This window comes from Vipera ursinii (genome assembly GCF_947247035.1).
Source record: "Vipera ursinii genome assembly, chromosome: 7".
In the NCBI taxonomy this organism is placed as follows: domain Eukaryota; kingdom Metazoa; phylum Chordata; class Lepidosauria; order Squamata; family Viperidae; genus Vipera; species Vipera ursinii.
In genome coordinates this window covers 32696871-32711155 of record NC_139521.1, presented here as the reverse complement: position 1 = coordinate 32711155, position 14285 = coordinate 32696871, and the positions used below count along the sequence as shown (strand labels likewise).

Genomic DNA, 14285 nt, shown 5'->3' with positions numbered 1-14285 from the left:
GAAAGGAAATGCAGTCAAAAATGGAAACTCCTTGGTCAGTCACAAAATTGGAAGGCTGAAATGCACACATAACTGTGTGATAAAGCAATTACTTTGGAAAATGAAGGAATACTGTGCGACTGCCTTAAATGTGGGTTTTTCAGCAGAATTACTAAGACTAATGTCATTAAAATAGGTTTAATTTAAAAATATTGCTTTTGTTAATCCACTAAATAATACTTACCTAATGAATTAATAAGATTTCTAAAATGACTATGTCACATCCACAGTTTTTTTGGGGGAATGATTGCTTTCAATATATACTCATAACTTTCTCTGCAACATGCCAATTCATCCCCCCTCCGCCACCTTTACTATTTCGGTCAATCCTTGAAACTAAGGATAGTATGTACTCATCTGTCAGCATGTTTTATTAATTTAACAAAGTAAACAGTAATTAAGAAAAATCAAGCTATAATAAAATATTTGTCTTTTAAGATGGCTTTCTTATTTTTAATTCCCTTTTGGAAATAGGTCAGCAGATATCTGAATAGGCTGCCAGACCTGAAGAATTTATCTTTTTCTCGAAATTTCACTACAGCAGGGAAGGACTATTAAACCTGCACAGATACCTGATTATTTTAACTTCAGTAATTAATAGGCAGAAACAGATTGTAGAAAATGTGGGAAAAAATGATGTACAGTTTAAGATCAGATCTTCATTCAGATTTGGGGCACAAACTTGTCTATCTATGCTGTTACAGTAACTGAGCTGGCTGAAACTACAGAATACTGAAGATATTATCAACAGCACAGGCCCTCAAGGGATTCTATTCTGCTCATGACAGCTCACTGGTTTTGTGAACATCTTCCTGATATAGTTATCTAGTGTCTCTGTCTCAGTACCTCTATTATATACTGCTCAAAAAAATAAAGGGAACACTTGAACAACACAATGTACTGTATTTAATAGTAGGATGTCTTATTTTCTGTTCCCTTTATTTTTTTTTGAGCAGTATATCTTCCAATTGCTGTGATATCCCTTCTAGTACATTTATCACCTGTTTTTTGTTTGCTGTTTCACCACAGTTTTTAGACTTCCACCCATTTTATAGTAGTTCCTCAAGCTTAATCTCCTTGGATCTTTCTTATCTAGTCCTACTTCTTAAAGTTTCATATAGAAGTGATGTGCTGAGCTGTTAATGATTTCATTTGTTGACAGTGACCTATCACCTTACCAGGAAAAAATGCACAATTTTCTGAGGACATATTGGCTGCTAAGGTTCAGAAACTTAGTTCAACCCAGAGAGAGAATTGGCTGAGTTTGAATAGCAAGACATATAAGTTTGATCCTTCAACATATTTACCTGTATTTCTTGAATGTGATATGCTCTGTGAAATACTTTCATTGCGATATTTATCATTAACTGATTGAGAAGATATTCTAGTTTCAGAGTCCAGCAAAATTTGATTCTCACAGGTAGTAATGCCTGTAAAGTCACTGGGTAAATTGCAGTCCTCAAAGTCCGTGGTGAAAAGATGTAATGGAGAATCTTGAGGAGGGACTGAAAAGCCACCTTCTAAAACCAAAGGTGATTCAGGAGGAGATAATGATGAAAGGGAAGATCTTGAAGAGAATGATGTGACAGATTTAGGAGGCTCAGTTATTTTGGGTGTATGACTTGCTGTCAAAGAACTGGAAGAGTCACTATATCCCATTTTCTCATGGGAGCTGACCACTTCATTTTCATGAATGGTGGTAATAGGGCCAGAAGGAATATAACCACATTTCTCTTGTAATACGAAGTCCAATTTATATTGATAGTCTAAATCTACAGGTTGATCACCTTGGTTGTAGTAGAGGTCTGTAGAGTTAAGAGAATTCAGCGACCCCCTACTAGATGTATTCAAGGACCCTCGACTAGATGCTAAAGATCCCAAGCTGCTCCCTGAAGACACAGATAACGTACTGGCAGAGAGGCTGCAACAAAGAAGCAAAGATCTGTCATTCTGATCACTGTAACAGTTTCACAAGGATAAATTAGAAAGTACAATTAGAACAATAAGAAAGTAGTTTTGTATTTAACAATGTACAATACCTATCTAAATTTATTGGACTATTAGATCAGTTTTAAATCACTGTTTGAGATGCCCCATTTTTCCCATTCTGGTATTTTCTACTCTGATGGTGGGTAAAGTACACAAACAAATAATACATAATACCTGAAGAGAAAGGAAAACAAAAGGATTTTCATATAAAATGGACATTTCTGAGTTTAAGGAAATACTGCTTTCTTCACTGGTTATTAATAACAGTAAATGCTCTCTCAATAAATGGATTCACATTAGTGCAGTGCTGCCCTTAAAGAAAGATGGTACTATGAAATCAATAAAAAAACATTAATAGAAGCCATTCCTTAGTGGTTGTCATTTGCATTTGTGCACAAATGTGTTGAGAAAGTGAGCATTTGAACTAGGATGCAGTTTACTTATTTTATATCTTTCATTTTTGCATAAATGGTTTAGGTAGTCCTCAACTTATGATCACAACTGAGCCCAACATTTCTGTTGCTAAGCCAATAATTGTTAATTTTGCCTCATTTCATGACCTTTCATTTTAATGTTTCCATGTGCAAAACAGATTGCTACTCATAGTAGAAACAACACATATTTGTTTCACTATTTTCCACGAATGTAGCTGAATAATATAGGGAAAGGGCTACCACAGATCAGTCATGTATATTCTTTGTTGGTTCAGGACTTTGTTTCAGGACTTAAACAGATAACCAAGCTTTTAGTATAAGACACACTTCCAAATTAATATTTCACCTAAATCAAAATAGACAATTCAGAAATACAGTATACCAACAGCAGTTTTGGACAAACTGTTATCATTTGTCAAAAATCTAGTGTAAAGAAAATTATCTCACCTTTTAAGCTGGGAATGTAAATGGGTGGTTAGGTGACTAGTTTCTTCAAGTTTTTTAACCAATTTATTTTTTCTATCTTCTAATTTCAACCTAGAAGATAAAAAAGCTTACGTGTCAATATATAAATGCATACACATTGCAAAGAGAACCTTGCTCTAAAACCATAATGACAAACAGCTGAGGACAACTTATTTAAGTTCATCCAAACTACAAGTCAAATGGAAATTTTCAGGGCAACTAAAGGATTACGGGAGCGAAATACATTTGCACTATACCATTAATATAATGCTTAATTGATTAGTGTTAGTTAATGGCCAATACATATTCCCTATTTTTTGGGGGGGTGGGGGGGTCTGAAAATCTTTCAAAATATTTTCATTTTGTTCTCTTTCTCAGATTCTGGCCATGAAATGGTTCTGGAAATATCTTAGCCCTAGCTAATGGGTAATGACATAATAATTCTCAGACTGCTAAGAATTAACTGATGAAATGCAAGTTATAAGTGCAGAACAATCTATTTAGTCAATGTTGGACTGTGCAGTCCATTAGCTAATAATCATTTGAAGGTACTTGTATACTTGTATTTTAGGCAAAAATCTTTCTAAGCCTGTTTGTAATTATATTTATCCGGGAACAGCATATATGAGAACAAGCATAAAAGTCCTAGGCTAACACTTAGTTTCAATTGTTCTCCCCCCCCCAAATATTAGCTTTTTTTTCAAAAAAAAGGAAAAAAGACTATATTTAATTATTAGCCATTGAGTGAAAAATCCATGTCAATGGATTTAAAGTAATCAAATTCTATATGCATTATGTGCAAATAAGAATTAGGGAAGACATATGTTTTTTTTAAGAGGCTCTTCGTTTGTTTAGTTTTGGGCATTCTTACTTCCCAGAAATCATTTGTGACACATTTGTTAAAATATTTAACTGTGTTAACTGTTAAATAGCGGGTTCTTTGGTGCAGGAATGAAGACGCGAAGCTGAGTACAGGATAACTCATTGTTTATTTCGTGCTGGAACTATACTGGGGAAATGTCTGCAACTAGCCGCAATATATAGTCTAGCCCCTAGGCGGCAGCCAATAGGTTTTGAATCAACCATTGCCGCCTGCACAGGAGACTTAAAGTCTGGGTTGCTGGAGAGCTGTTAGCTGCTCCAGCAACCCTACGTGGTGTTCCACAAGAGCCCAGTACATAACACCCCTCCCCTCTTAGATCAGACTATGACAACACCAATTAGTCTCAACAATTGTCCAGACTCATTATTCAAACACACAAAAGTAAAGTGATAATAATAAAAATAAAAAATAAAAACAATGTAGGTTACAATGAGATTAAACGACGTCTCAATGATCAGGCTTCCATTTGCAATAATAGACAGTTACAACATAGCACTAATTTCTGTAGTCTAGTGGCAACAGGTTTTACAACAATATATAGCTCTTTATTTTACAACATAATCTGCAAGATATGAAGGAGGCTTGTGTGCCCTAGAGGAATGTCTTGGAGTTCCCATCACTTTGTGGTCTACCAGCTTACCCAGTGGGCTGGGTAGACTTGTGTCCCTTTGTGCTCCTGAGTCAAGGGGATCGGATGCACTCTGGCTGGCCTCTCCAGGTTGGCCCACCTCACAGTCAGACTGATCGGCAGAGTAGGCACAGTGGTTGCTGAAGTTCGGTTGGCTTGCTCCTTCAGGGGGTCCATGTTGCACTCCAGAGCTCCCCAGTTCTCCCTCTGGTTCCACCTCAGTTAAGAAGGAAAAGTCCTGGTAGTCCATGTGAGGGCTGGCTTGGCCGCAAGTTTGAGGACCTTGGGAGGGACTTATGATGCAGTCTTTGCTTAGTGGCCATTCTGGAAAACGTTTCCTGAGCTGATCAATGTGTCGTCTGACAACTTGCCCTCCCTCCCCCCCACTTCATAAGATAGGGGTCCTGATGCATTGGTGATTTGACCAGGAACCCAGAGATTCCCATGATCATAGTTCCTGGCCCAAACCCAATCGCCTATGTGCAGCCCCTTTGGGGGTTTTGGTCGAGAGGCTTCTGCTGCCACTCTATCTGGATGCAACCTGTCCAGTTTAGTAATCAAACGCCTCCTCCAACGTAGTTGTGCAGGACTCTTGCCCGTAGCAGTGCAGGGCCTAGAATGCTGGCAGAGTAAAAAATCTGCCAATCTGTGATGCTAGTCACCTGTAACACTGCGCTTGAGTGCTTCCTTCGTTCTCCTCACCATGCATTCAGGTTGACCATTAGAAGATGGATGAAAAGGTGCAGATGTTGCATGTCTGATGAGATTAGCTCCAAGAAAGGCCTGAAATTCAGCAGCAGTGAATTGGGCCCCATTGTCTGAAACTAAGACTTCTGGCAACCCATGCATGGCAAAGAGTTTTCTCAGCACCTGGATGGTCCTAGCAGTAGTCATGTTAGGAACTGGAATTACTTCCAGCCATTTTGAGTGGCTATCCACTACTATCAAGAAGAGCTGTCCCTGAAAAGGCCCAGCGTAGTCTATGTGAACCCTAGACCAGGGAGTGTGTGTTTCCTCCCACCTGTGAACTGGAGCCTGTGGCATTTCAGGCCTAGATTGCTGGCATGTATAACAACCATGGACTTGACCCTCAATGGCCTTATCAAGGCCAGGCCACCAAAGGTAGCTTCTAGCTAAAGCTTTCATTCTGACAATGCCTGGATGGCCTTCATGTAATAATTGTAAAACCCTGTCTCTTAGGGAAGTGGCAATTAAGACTCTGTTCCCCCATAATATGCACCCTTTATGTGCAGATAGCTCATGCCCCCTGACAAAATAGCTTAGAAATTCTGAGCCTGGACTTTTTTCCAACCAGGCCATGTATACCCATGACAACATTCTACTAAGTATTTTATCTGTGGCAGTTTCAGCAGCAATGTCCCCTGCATGGAGGGGAAACTCAGGTATGTCCTGTATGGACAATATTCTAGCAGCAGGAGCCGGATCTGGATCCATTAGTGGCAGTGGTAGTCTGCTGAGGCCATCAGCATGGCCCATTTCCTTGCCTCCTTTGTGAATTAATTTAAAATTGTATGCAGATAGGAAGATAGACCATCTCAACATTCTTGGAGATAGTATGTGGGGGGTTTGTTTGTCCATTGTGAAAAGTCCCAACAGAGGTTTATGGTCAGTGTAGACAGTGAAATCCCTGCCATATAAATAGTCATGGAATTTTTTTTATTCCAGCAACGATGGCTAGGGCCTCTTTGTCAATCTGATCATAGTTGTGCTCAGCAGAAGACAATGTCCTTGAGTAAAACACTATTGGAACCTGTTTCCCATTTTTTTCTATGTGACTTAAAACTGCCCCCACCCCATAGGGAGATGCATCACATGCAAGACATACAGGTTTAGACTCTTTGTAGTGAGTTAAAGTGGACTTTTCTGACAATAGTGCTTTTAATTCCAGGAAACTTTTTTCATGTATGTTAGTCCATTTCCACGGAGCTTTCTTATCCAGCAGTTTGTGGAGGGGCTCTGCTATTGCAGCCTTACGAGGTAGAAATGTGTGATAGAAGTTTACGAGACCCAAGAATGCTTGTAGCTCTCCTTTTGATTTGGGCCTAGAAGCCATTTTAATGGCCTTCACTTTAGAATCAGCAGGGTGAATGCTGTTAGCATCAATTCAGAAACCCAGAAATGCTGTTGAAGAAACCCCAATACTACATTTGTTCTTTTTTAATTTGAGGCCTGCTTTGCGAAGCCTCTGCAAAACAGCCTTGAGCCTACTGGCCAACACTTCTGGGGATTCCCCTGCAATAAGAACATCATCAAAATAAGGGCAGACACCCTGAATACCCTTGAGTGTACGCTCCATGATTCCCTGAAAAATACCTGGTGCAACACTGACTCCAAACTGTAAGCGTTTAACTTTGAAAGCCCCCCTGTGAGTCACGATCGTTGGAGCCATGGCTGTGGCCTCATCAACCGGCAATTGCTGATAGGCCTGTGCTAAATCAAGTTTAGCAAAAATAGTATCCCCTTGCAAGGAGGCTAGAATATGGTTGACCACTGGGACCAGGTAAGCGTGTTGCTTGAGGGCTTTATTTAGTGTGCATTTATAGTCAGCGCAAATGTGAACTTCCCCGTTGGCTTTAAGTGGGGTGACTAAAGGAGTTTCCCACTCCCCACCATCAACAGGCTGTAACACGCCCTGTTCTATCAGCTTATCAATTTCGGAATCAATTTTATGTTTTAAGGCAAAGGGGACCCTACAAGGCTTAACTCTGATTGGAACTACGTTGGGATCAAGCTTAAATGAGATAGGTGGGCCTGTGTATGTCCCTAGGGTTGAATCAAAAACATCCGCGTATTCCTCACACACTGATGTGAGGTCTGCAGTTTGTGTCCGGTTTATGCCAGTAATCTGAATACCTAAGGCATCAAACCAATTGAGTCCAATGAGACTCGTTCTCTGGCCCCCTACTACTATTACATCCAGGTGCCCCCAAAACCCTTTAAACTTAACCAACAAGGTTGCTTCTCCCTTAACTTTAACATGCGCATTTTGAAAATCTGTTAGGATTATATCTGAGGGTCTTAGTTTGGCCCAATTGTTACTGCACCTACACACGAAGTTAAACGTGTCTTGAGAAATAATTGAGACTGCAGAGCCAGAGTCCAATTCCATCTTACATGGAACTCCTTGTAGCTCTACCATGAACTTAAGTTTGGGTTTGAGGGGGTGTTGAGCCCCGGTGCGGCATACACTTCTATGGCTTCTGAAGAATCCCACACTAACTGGACCCTGGGCCTCAGTACCTCTCCTAGTCGGTTCTTCCGACAGGTGTTTGGGTGGCTGGTCTCTTTGTCAGGCTCTGCAAACCACTGCAATGTGGCCTGTCCTTCCGCAAGCTCTACACGTGGATGAACAAAATCTGCAGTTGGCGCAAAAATGGTTGCCGCCATACCCCTTACATCTCGGTAAGAGAACTGCCTTGTAATTGTCCTCTCGTGGCTGGCCGTTGTGGTGTGGGGCGTTGGGTTGCTTTTGGAGTTGGTTGATTTCAGGTTCTTCTTCCTCAGAGAGTTCTTTGGTGCATTTGGCGTCCTCACGGTGGACCGTTTCTTCTAACTTCATCGATTTGGCGGGCTGTATGGTTTGAATGGCACCCCCGGCAGCTTCATCGGCCATCACCTCATCTTGTGCTTCGGAAAAGGTTAAATTTGGCCTAGCAAATAGTCTCTGCTGAAGCGTTCTGTCCTGTAGGCCACAGACGAGCCGGTCTCATAGTCACTCCTCTAAATTTGAAAACCTGCATAGGCATGCAGCCTGCCTTAGGCCCACTATGAACTCCGACGCTGACTCCCCGGGAAGCTGCACTCTTTGGTCAAACTGGCTCTCATTTTAGTTTTAAAAGTACTCAATAAATAAAATAATCACAACTGTATATATATGGCAAATTGAAAGTTAAGGCATTTGATAAAGTAGACCACAACCTACTACTAGACAAGATAGAAAAATGTGGGTTAGACAGCATCACCACCAGATGGATTCGTAGCTGGCTGACCAACCGCATTCAACATGTAGTCCTCAATGGAACTGAATTTACATGGAGGAAATAATGCAGTGGGTACCCCAAGCCTCTGTTTTAAGTCCAGTACTCTTCAACATCTTCATCAATGATTTGGATGAGGGGATAGATGGGGAACTCATCAAATTTGCAGATGACCCCAACCTGGCAGGAATAGCCAACACTCCAAAAGATAGGCTTAAGATACAGAAAGATCTTGACAGACTTGAACATTGGGCACTATCTAACAAAATGAAATTCAATGGTGAAAAAAGTAAGGTTCTACATTTAAGCAAGAAAAAACAAATGCAGAGGTACAGCATAGGTGGTACCTCGCTCAACAGTAGTAACTTTGAGAGGGATCTTGGAGTCCTAGTGGACAATCACTTAAATGTGAGCCAGCAGTGTGCTGCAGCTGCCCAAAAAAAATTAACAGAGGGATAGAATAAAGATCATATTAAGTGTTAATAAGTGTAAGGCCACACTTGAAATACTGCATTGAGGTTTGGTCACCAAGATGTAAAAAAGATGCTGAGACTCTAGAAAGAGTGTAGAGGAGAACAACAAAAATGATCAGGGGACTGGAGACTAAAACATCTAAAGAACGGTTGCTGGAATTGGGTATGTCCAGTTTAATGAACAAGAGGACTAGAGCTGACATGATAGCAGTGTTCCAATATCACAGGGTTTGCCACAAAGAAGAGGGAGTCAAGCTATTCTCCAAAGCACCTGAGGGCGGGACAAGAAGCAATGGATGGAAACTAATAAAGGAGAGAAGCAACCTAGAACTAAGGAGAATTTTCCTGACAGAACAATTAATCAATGGAACAGCTTGCCTCCAGAAGTTGTGAATGCTCTAACACTGGAAGTTTTTTAAGAAGAGACTGGACAACCATTTGTCTGAAATAGGGTTTCCTACCTAAGCAGAGGGTTGGACTAGAAGACCTCCAATATCCTTTCCAACTACTCTACTCTACTCTACTCTACTCTACTCTACTCTACTCTAGTCTTCTTTTTATTCCATCTGCTTCTAGTTAGATACACAATCTTTCCTCAATAGTTGCATTTGGTCAAGGCTAATCTGCTAAGAGCTAAAGATAGAATGTGTATGAAGCAGAAGATGTGTCTTATTTTGAAAATTAAAGAAACAAATTGCAATCTGGAGGTTCTATCAAATTTTTCTGGATCAGCTACAGTCTGGACAAAATAAAATCCTGGAACAATTTTGTTGTTCCTAGATTCAGTAAAAAAACCCCATGAAGATTCCAGAAATATTTCATGGTGAATCGGCAATGCTAAAATATATCACCCCTTCTTTCGTTGAGAAAGAAGGATACATGGAGCTAGTGCTGTTTGTTTTATACAATTTGTTCCTTGATGGTCTCAGAAATTCTCACTGTGGCATATTCCACTAGCCCACTGCCTTCCTTTCTGTCCCTCCTTTATTTCACAGCAATGCTGTTAATACAATGCCCTTGAATGCATCACACTAACCCATCTACTTCCTGATCCTTTTTCAGTATCTTTCTTTGTTCATTTCTGTTAAGGAATTTGTTGTGCAGGGTCTCCTTGTGCTACCAAAGAGTTGCACAGACAAGGAAGGGTACTGAGAGCAGTAAGAGTCACACACAGGAGTACATTGAGTTGTTAAAAACAAAAAAGTAGTTTACTTTTGAGGTGGTGTAAGAACAAAAATGCACAATCAAAAATAAACAGTCCAGATCATACACAATAGCAACAGTCCAAGTAGCAATCCAAACTACAAAGTCTTCTTACCGGTCCAGAGGTCAATACACAGTTCAGGTTTACAACAGTAGTAAACCAACAGCAGAGCAAAAACAGTAATAGTAGAGATCAGTGAATTCAGAGAGAGAGAGAAGCTACGTTCCTAGCTTCCTCTTATGGCCATGAAAACACTTACACACCCATTGGCCAATTAACTTCTTAAAGACATAACAACATCATGGTTAATATATTTTCAACCCAACATTGTAGGCTAACACCATATGCCTAACATTCTCCCCTTTGGGTAGAATAATATATAACTATTACAATCTTATGCACATTCTTTCACAATTATCATTGTGTTTCACAGCACTTTGTACCTTCGTAAAATGGTCTGCAATATTTACATCAGATGAACAATACTCTAGCTGTATTAATTTATCTTTGATACATTGTCTGACATTTAAATAACGAAGATCAGTATGTTTAGATCTTGTTCTTACTGCAGCATTATTTGCCATCTTTATTGCAGCTTGATTGTCCTCATATACAATGAATGGATCATTTACATCTAAACCCATATCTAACAATAATTGTTTGTACACTAGCAGTCCTGTACATAACACTGATAGACATGAAAATTCAGCCTCCATTGTAGACAAGCTTATGTGCTTTTGTCTAATGGACTTCCATCCAATCAAAGAATCACCCAACATTATAGCCAACCCTGAGGTAGATTTACGAGTGCTTGTATCAGAGGCAAAACTCGCATCTGCATATGCTGTGAGGATTAACTCACGATTTGGCTCTAGATATAACGAGTAGTGAATGTTGTTGTTGTTGTTAGTTGCGAAGTCGTGTCCGACCCATCGCGACCCTATGGACAATGTTCCTCCAGGCCTTCCTGTCCTCTACCATCTTCTGGAGTCCATCTAAGCTCACGCCTACTGCTTCAGTCACTCCATCCAACCACCTCATTCTCTGTCGTCCCCTTCTTCTATTGCCCTCAATCTTTCCCAGCATTAGGCTCTTCTCCAGGGAGTCCTTCCTTCTCATTAGGTGGCCAAAGTATTTGAGTTTTAGCTTCAGGATCTGGCCTTCTAAAGAGCAGTCAGGGTTGATCTCCTCTAGGACTGACCGGTTTGATCGCCTTGCAGTCCAAGGGACTCGCAGGAGTCTTCTCCAGCACCATAGTTCAAAGGCTTCAATTCTTTGGCGCTCAGCCTTTCTTATGGTCCAGCTTTCACTGCCATACATTGCAACTGGGAAGATCATAGCCTTGACTATCCGCACTTTTGTTGACAGGGTGATGTCTCTGCTTTTTAGTGTGCTGTCTAGATTTGCCATGGCTTTCCTCCCAAGGAGCAAGTGCCTTTTAATTTCTTGGCTACAGTCCCCATCTGCAGTGATCTTGGAGCCCAGGAAAATAAAATCTGTCACTACCTCCATTTCTTCCCCATCTATTTGCCACGAATTGAGAGGGCCAGATGCCATGATCTTGGTTTTCTTAATGTTTAGTTTCAACCCAAGTTTTGCACTCTCCTTCTTCACTCGCAACAAGAGGCTCTTTAGTTCTTCTTCACTTTCTGCCATTAGAGTGGTATCATCTGCATATCTTAGGTTGTTGATGTTTCTTCCGGCAATCTTAATTCCAACTTTTGATTCATCTAGCCCTGCCTTTCTCATGATGTGCTCTGCATATAAGTTAAATAGGCAAGGCGACAGTATACAGCCTTGCCGGACTCCTTTCCCAATTTTGAACCAATCAGTGGTTCCGTGTCCAGTTCTCACTGTTGCTTCTTGGCCCGCATATAGATTTCTCAAGAGACAAATAAGGTGGTCTGGTATGCCCATCTCTTTAAGGACTTGCCAGAGTTTGTTATGATCCACACAATCAAGGCTTTAGCATAGTCAATGAAGCAGAAGTAGATGTTTTTCTGGAACTCTCTAGCTTTCTCCATGATCCAGCGTATGTTGGCAATTTGATCTCTGGTTCCTCTGCCTCTTCGAAATCCTGCCTGTACTTCTGGTAGTTCTCGATCCACATACTGCTGGAGTCTAGCTTGTAGGATTTTAAGCATAACTTTACTAGCATGAGAAATGAGTGCAATGGTGCGATAGTTTGAACATTCTTTGGCACTGCCTTTCTTCGGAATTGGAATGTAAACTGATCTTTTCCAATCCTGTGGCCACTGTTGAGTTTTCCAAATTTGCTGGCAAATTGAGTGTAGCACTTTTACTGCATCGTCTTTTAAGATTTTGAATAGCTCAGCTGGGATACTGTCACCTCCACTAGCTTTGTTGTTGCTCAGCTTTTCTAAGGCCCACTTCACTTCACATTCTAGGATGTCTGGCTCAAGGTCAGTGACCACCTCATTGTGATTATCAGGGACGTTAAGCTCATTCTTGTATAGTTCTTCTGTGTAATTTTGCCACCTCTTCTTAATCTCTTCTGCCTCTGTTAGGTCCCTGCCATTTTGGTCCTTTATCATGCCCATTTTTGCATGAAACGTTCCTTTCATCTCTCCAATTTTCTTGAAAAGATCTCTGGTCCTCCCTATTCTATTGTTTTCTTCTATTTCTTTGCATTGTTCATTTAAGAAGGCATTCTTATCTCTTCTAGCTATTCTTTGGAATTCTGCATTTAATTGGGCATATCTTTCTTTTTCTCCCTTTCCTTTCGCTTCCCTCCTTTTCTCAGCCATTTGCAAAGCTTCCTCAGATAGCCATTTTGCTTTCTTGCATTTCTTTTTCTTTGGGATGGTTTTAGTTGCTACCTCTTGTACAATGTTGCGAACCTCTGTCCATAGTTCTTCAGGCACTCTGTCTATCAGATCTAATTCCTTAAATCTATTTGTCACCTCTACTGTATATTCAACAGGGATATGATTTAATTCATACCTGACTGGCCTAGCGCTTTTCCCTACTTTCTTTAATTTAAGCCTAAACTTTGCAACAAGAAGCTCATGGTCTGAGCCACAGTCAGCTCCTGGTCTTGTTTTTACTGACTGTATAGAGCTTCTCCATCTTTGGCTGCAGAGCATATAGTCAATCTGATTTCTGTGTTGACCGTCTGGTGATGTCCATGTGTAAAGCCGTCTCTTGGGTTGTTGGAAAAGAGTGTTTGCTATGACCATCGTATTCTCTTGACAAAATTCTATCAGCCTGTGCCCTGCTTCATTTTGTACTCCAAGGCCAAACTTGCCTGTTATTCCAGTTATCTTTTGGCTTCCTACTTTAGCATTCCAATCCCCCATGATGAAAAGGACATCATTTCTGGGTGTTAGTTCTATAAGGTGCTGTAGGGCTTCATAGAACCGGTCAATTTCATCCTCTTCAGCACCGGTGGTTGGGGCATAGACTTGGACTACTGTGATATTGAATGGTTTGCCTTGGATTCGAACTGAGATCATTCTGTCATTTTGAGGATTGTATCCCAGTATTGCTTTTCCTATTTTTTTATTGACTATGAAGGCTACTCCATTTCTTCTGAGGGATTCTTGCCCGCAGTAGTATACCTGATGGTCATCTGAATTAAATTCACCCATTCCTGTCCATTTTAGTTCGCTGATACCTAAGATGTCAATGTTTAGTCTTGTCATCTCTTGTTTGACCACGTCCAGCTTTCCTTGATTCATGGATCTTACATTCCAGGTTCCTATGGAGAAAAAATCTTTACAGCATCGGACTTTCCTTTCACCACCAGACATATCCACAGCTGAGCGTCCTTTCGGCTTTGGCCCAGTCGCTTCATTCTTTCTGGTGCTACTAGTACTAGCCCTCTGCTCTTCCCCAGTAGCATATTGGACGCCTTCCGACCTGAGGGGCTCATCTTCCAGCGTCATATCATTTTGCCTTTTGGTACTGTCCATAGGGTTTTCATGGCAAAGATACTGGAGTGGGTTGCCATTTCCTTCTCCAGTGGATCACATTTTGTCAGAACTCTCTGCTATGACCTGTCCGTCTTGGGTGGCCCTGCACGGCATAGCTCATAGCTTCATTGAATTACGCAAGCCCCTTCGCCACGACAAGGCAGTAATCCATGAAGGGGGAGTAGTGAATAGTTTGCTTCAAATACCTTAATACTCGTTTAGCTGATTGCCAGTGTC

The 14285-nt window shown here is 40.9% G+C and overlaps 1 protein-coding gene across 1 annotated transcript in view; it reads right to left on the bottom strand.

Annotated features, from left to right (window-relative positions):
• The window catches only part of WWC2 (WW and C2 domain containing 2), a 183214-nt gene that overhangs the window by 52138 nt on the left and 116791 nt on the right, over positions 1–14285 (bottom strand). Inside the window, exons 10-11 of the mRNA XM_083367444.1 lie at positions 2910–2999; positions 1347–1960 (exon numbers count right to left, since the gene is read on the bottom strand). Coding sequence (XP_083223570.1) covers positions 1347–1960; positions 2910–2999 — 704 coding nt within the window. The remainder of the gene's footprint in view (positions 1–1346; positions 1961–2909; positions 3000–14285) is intronic.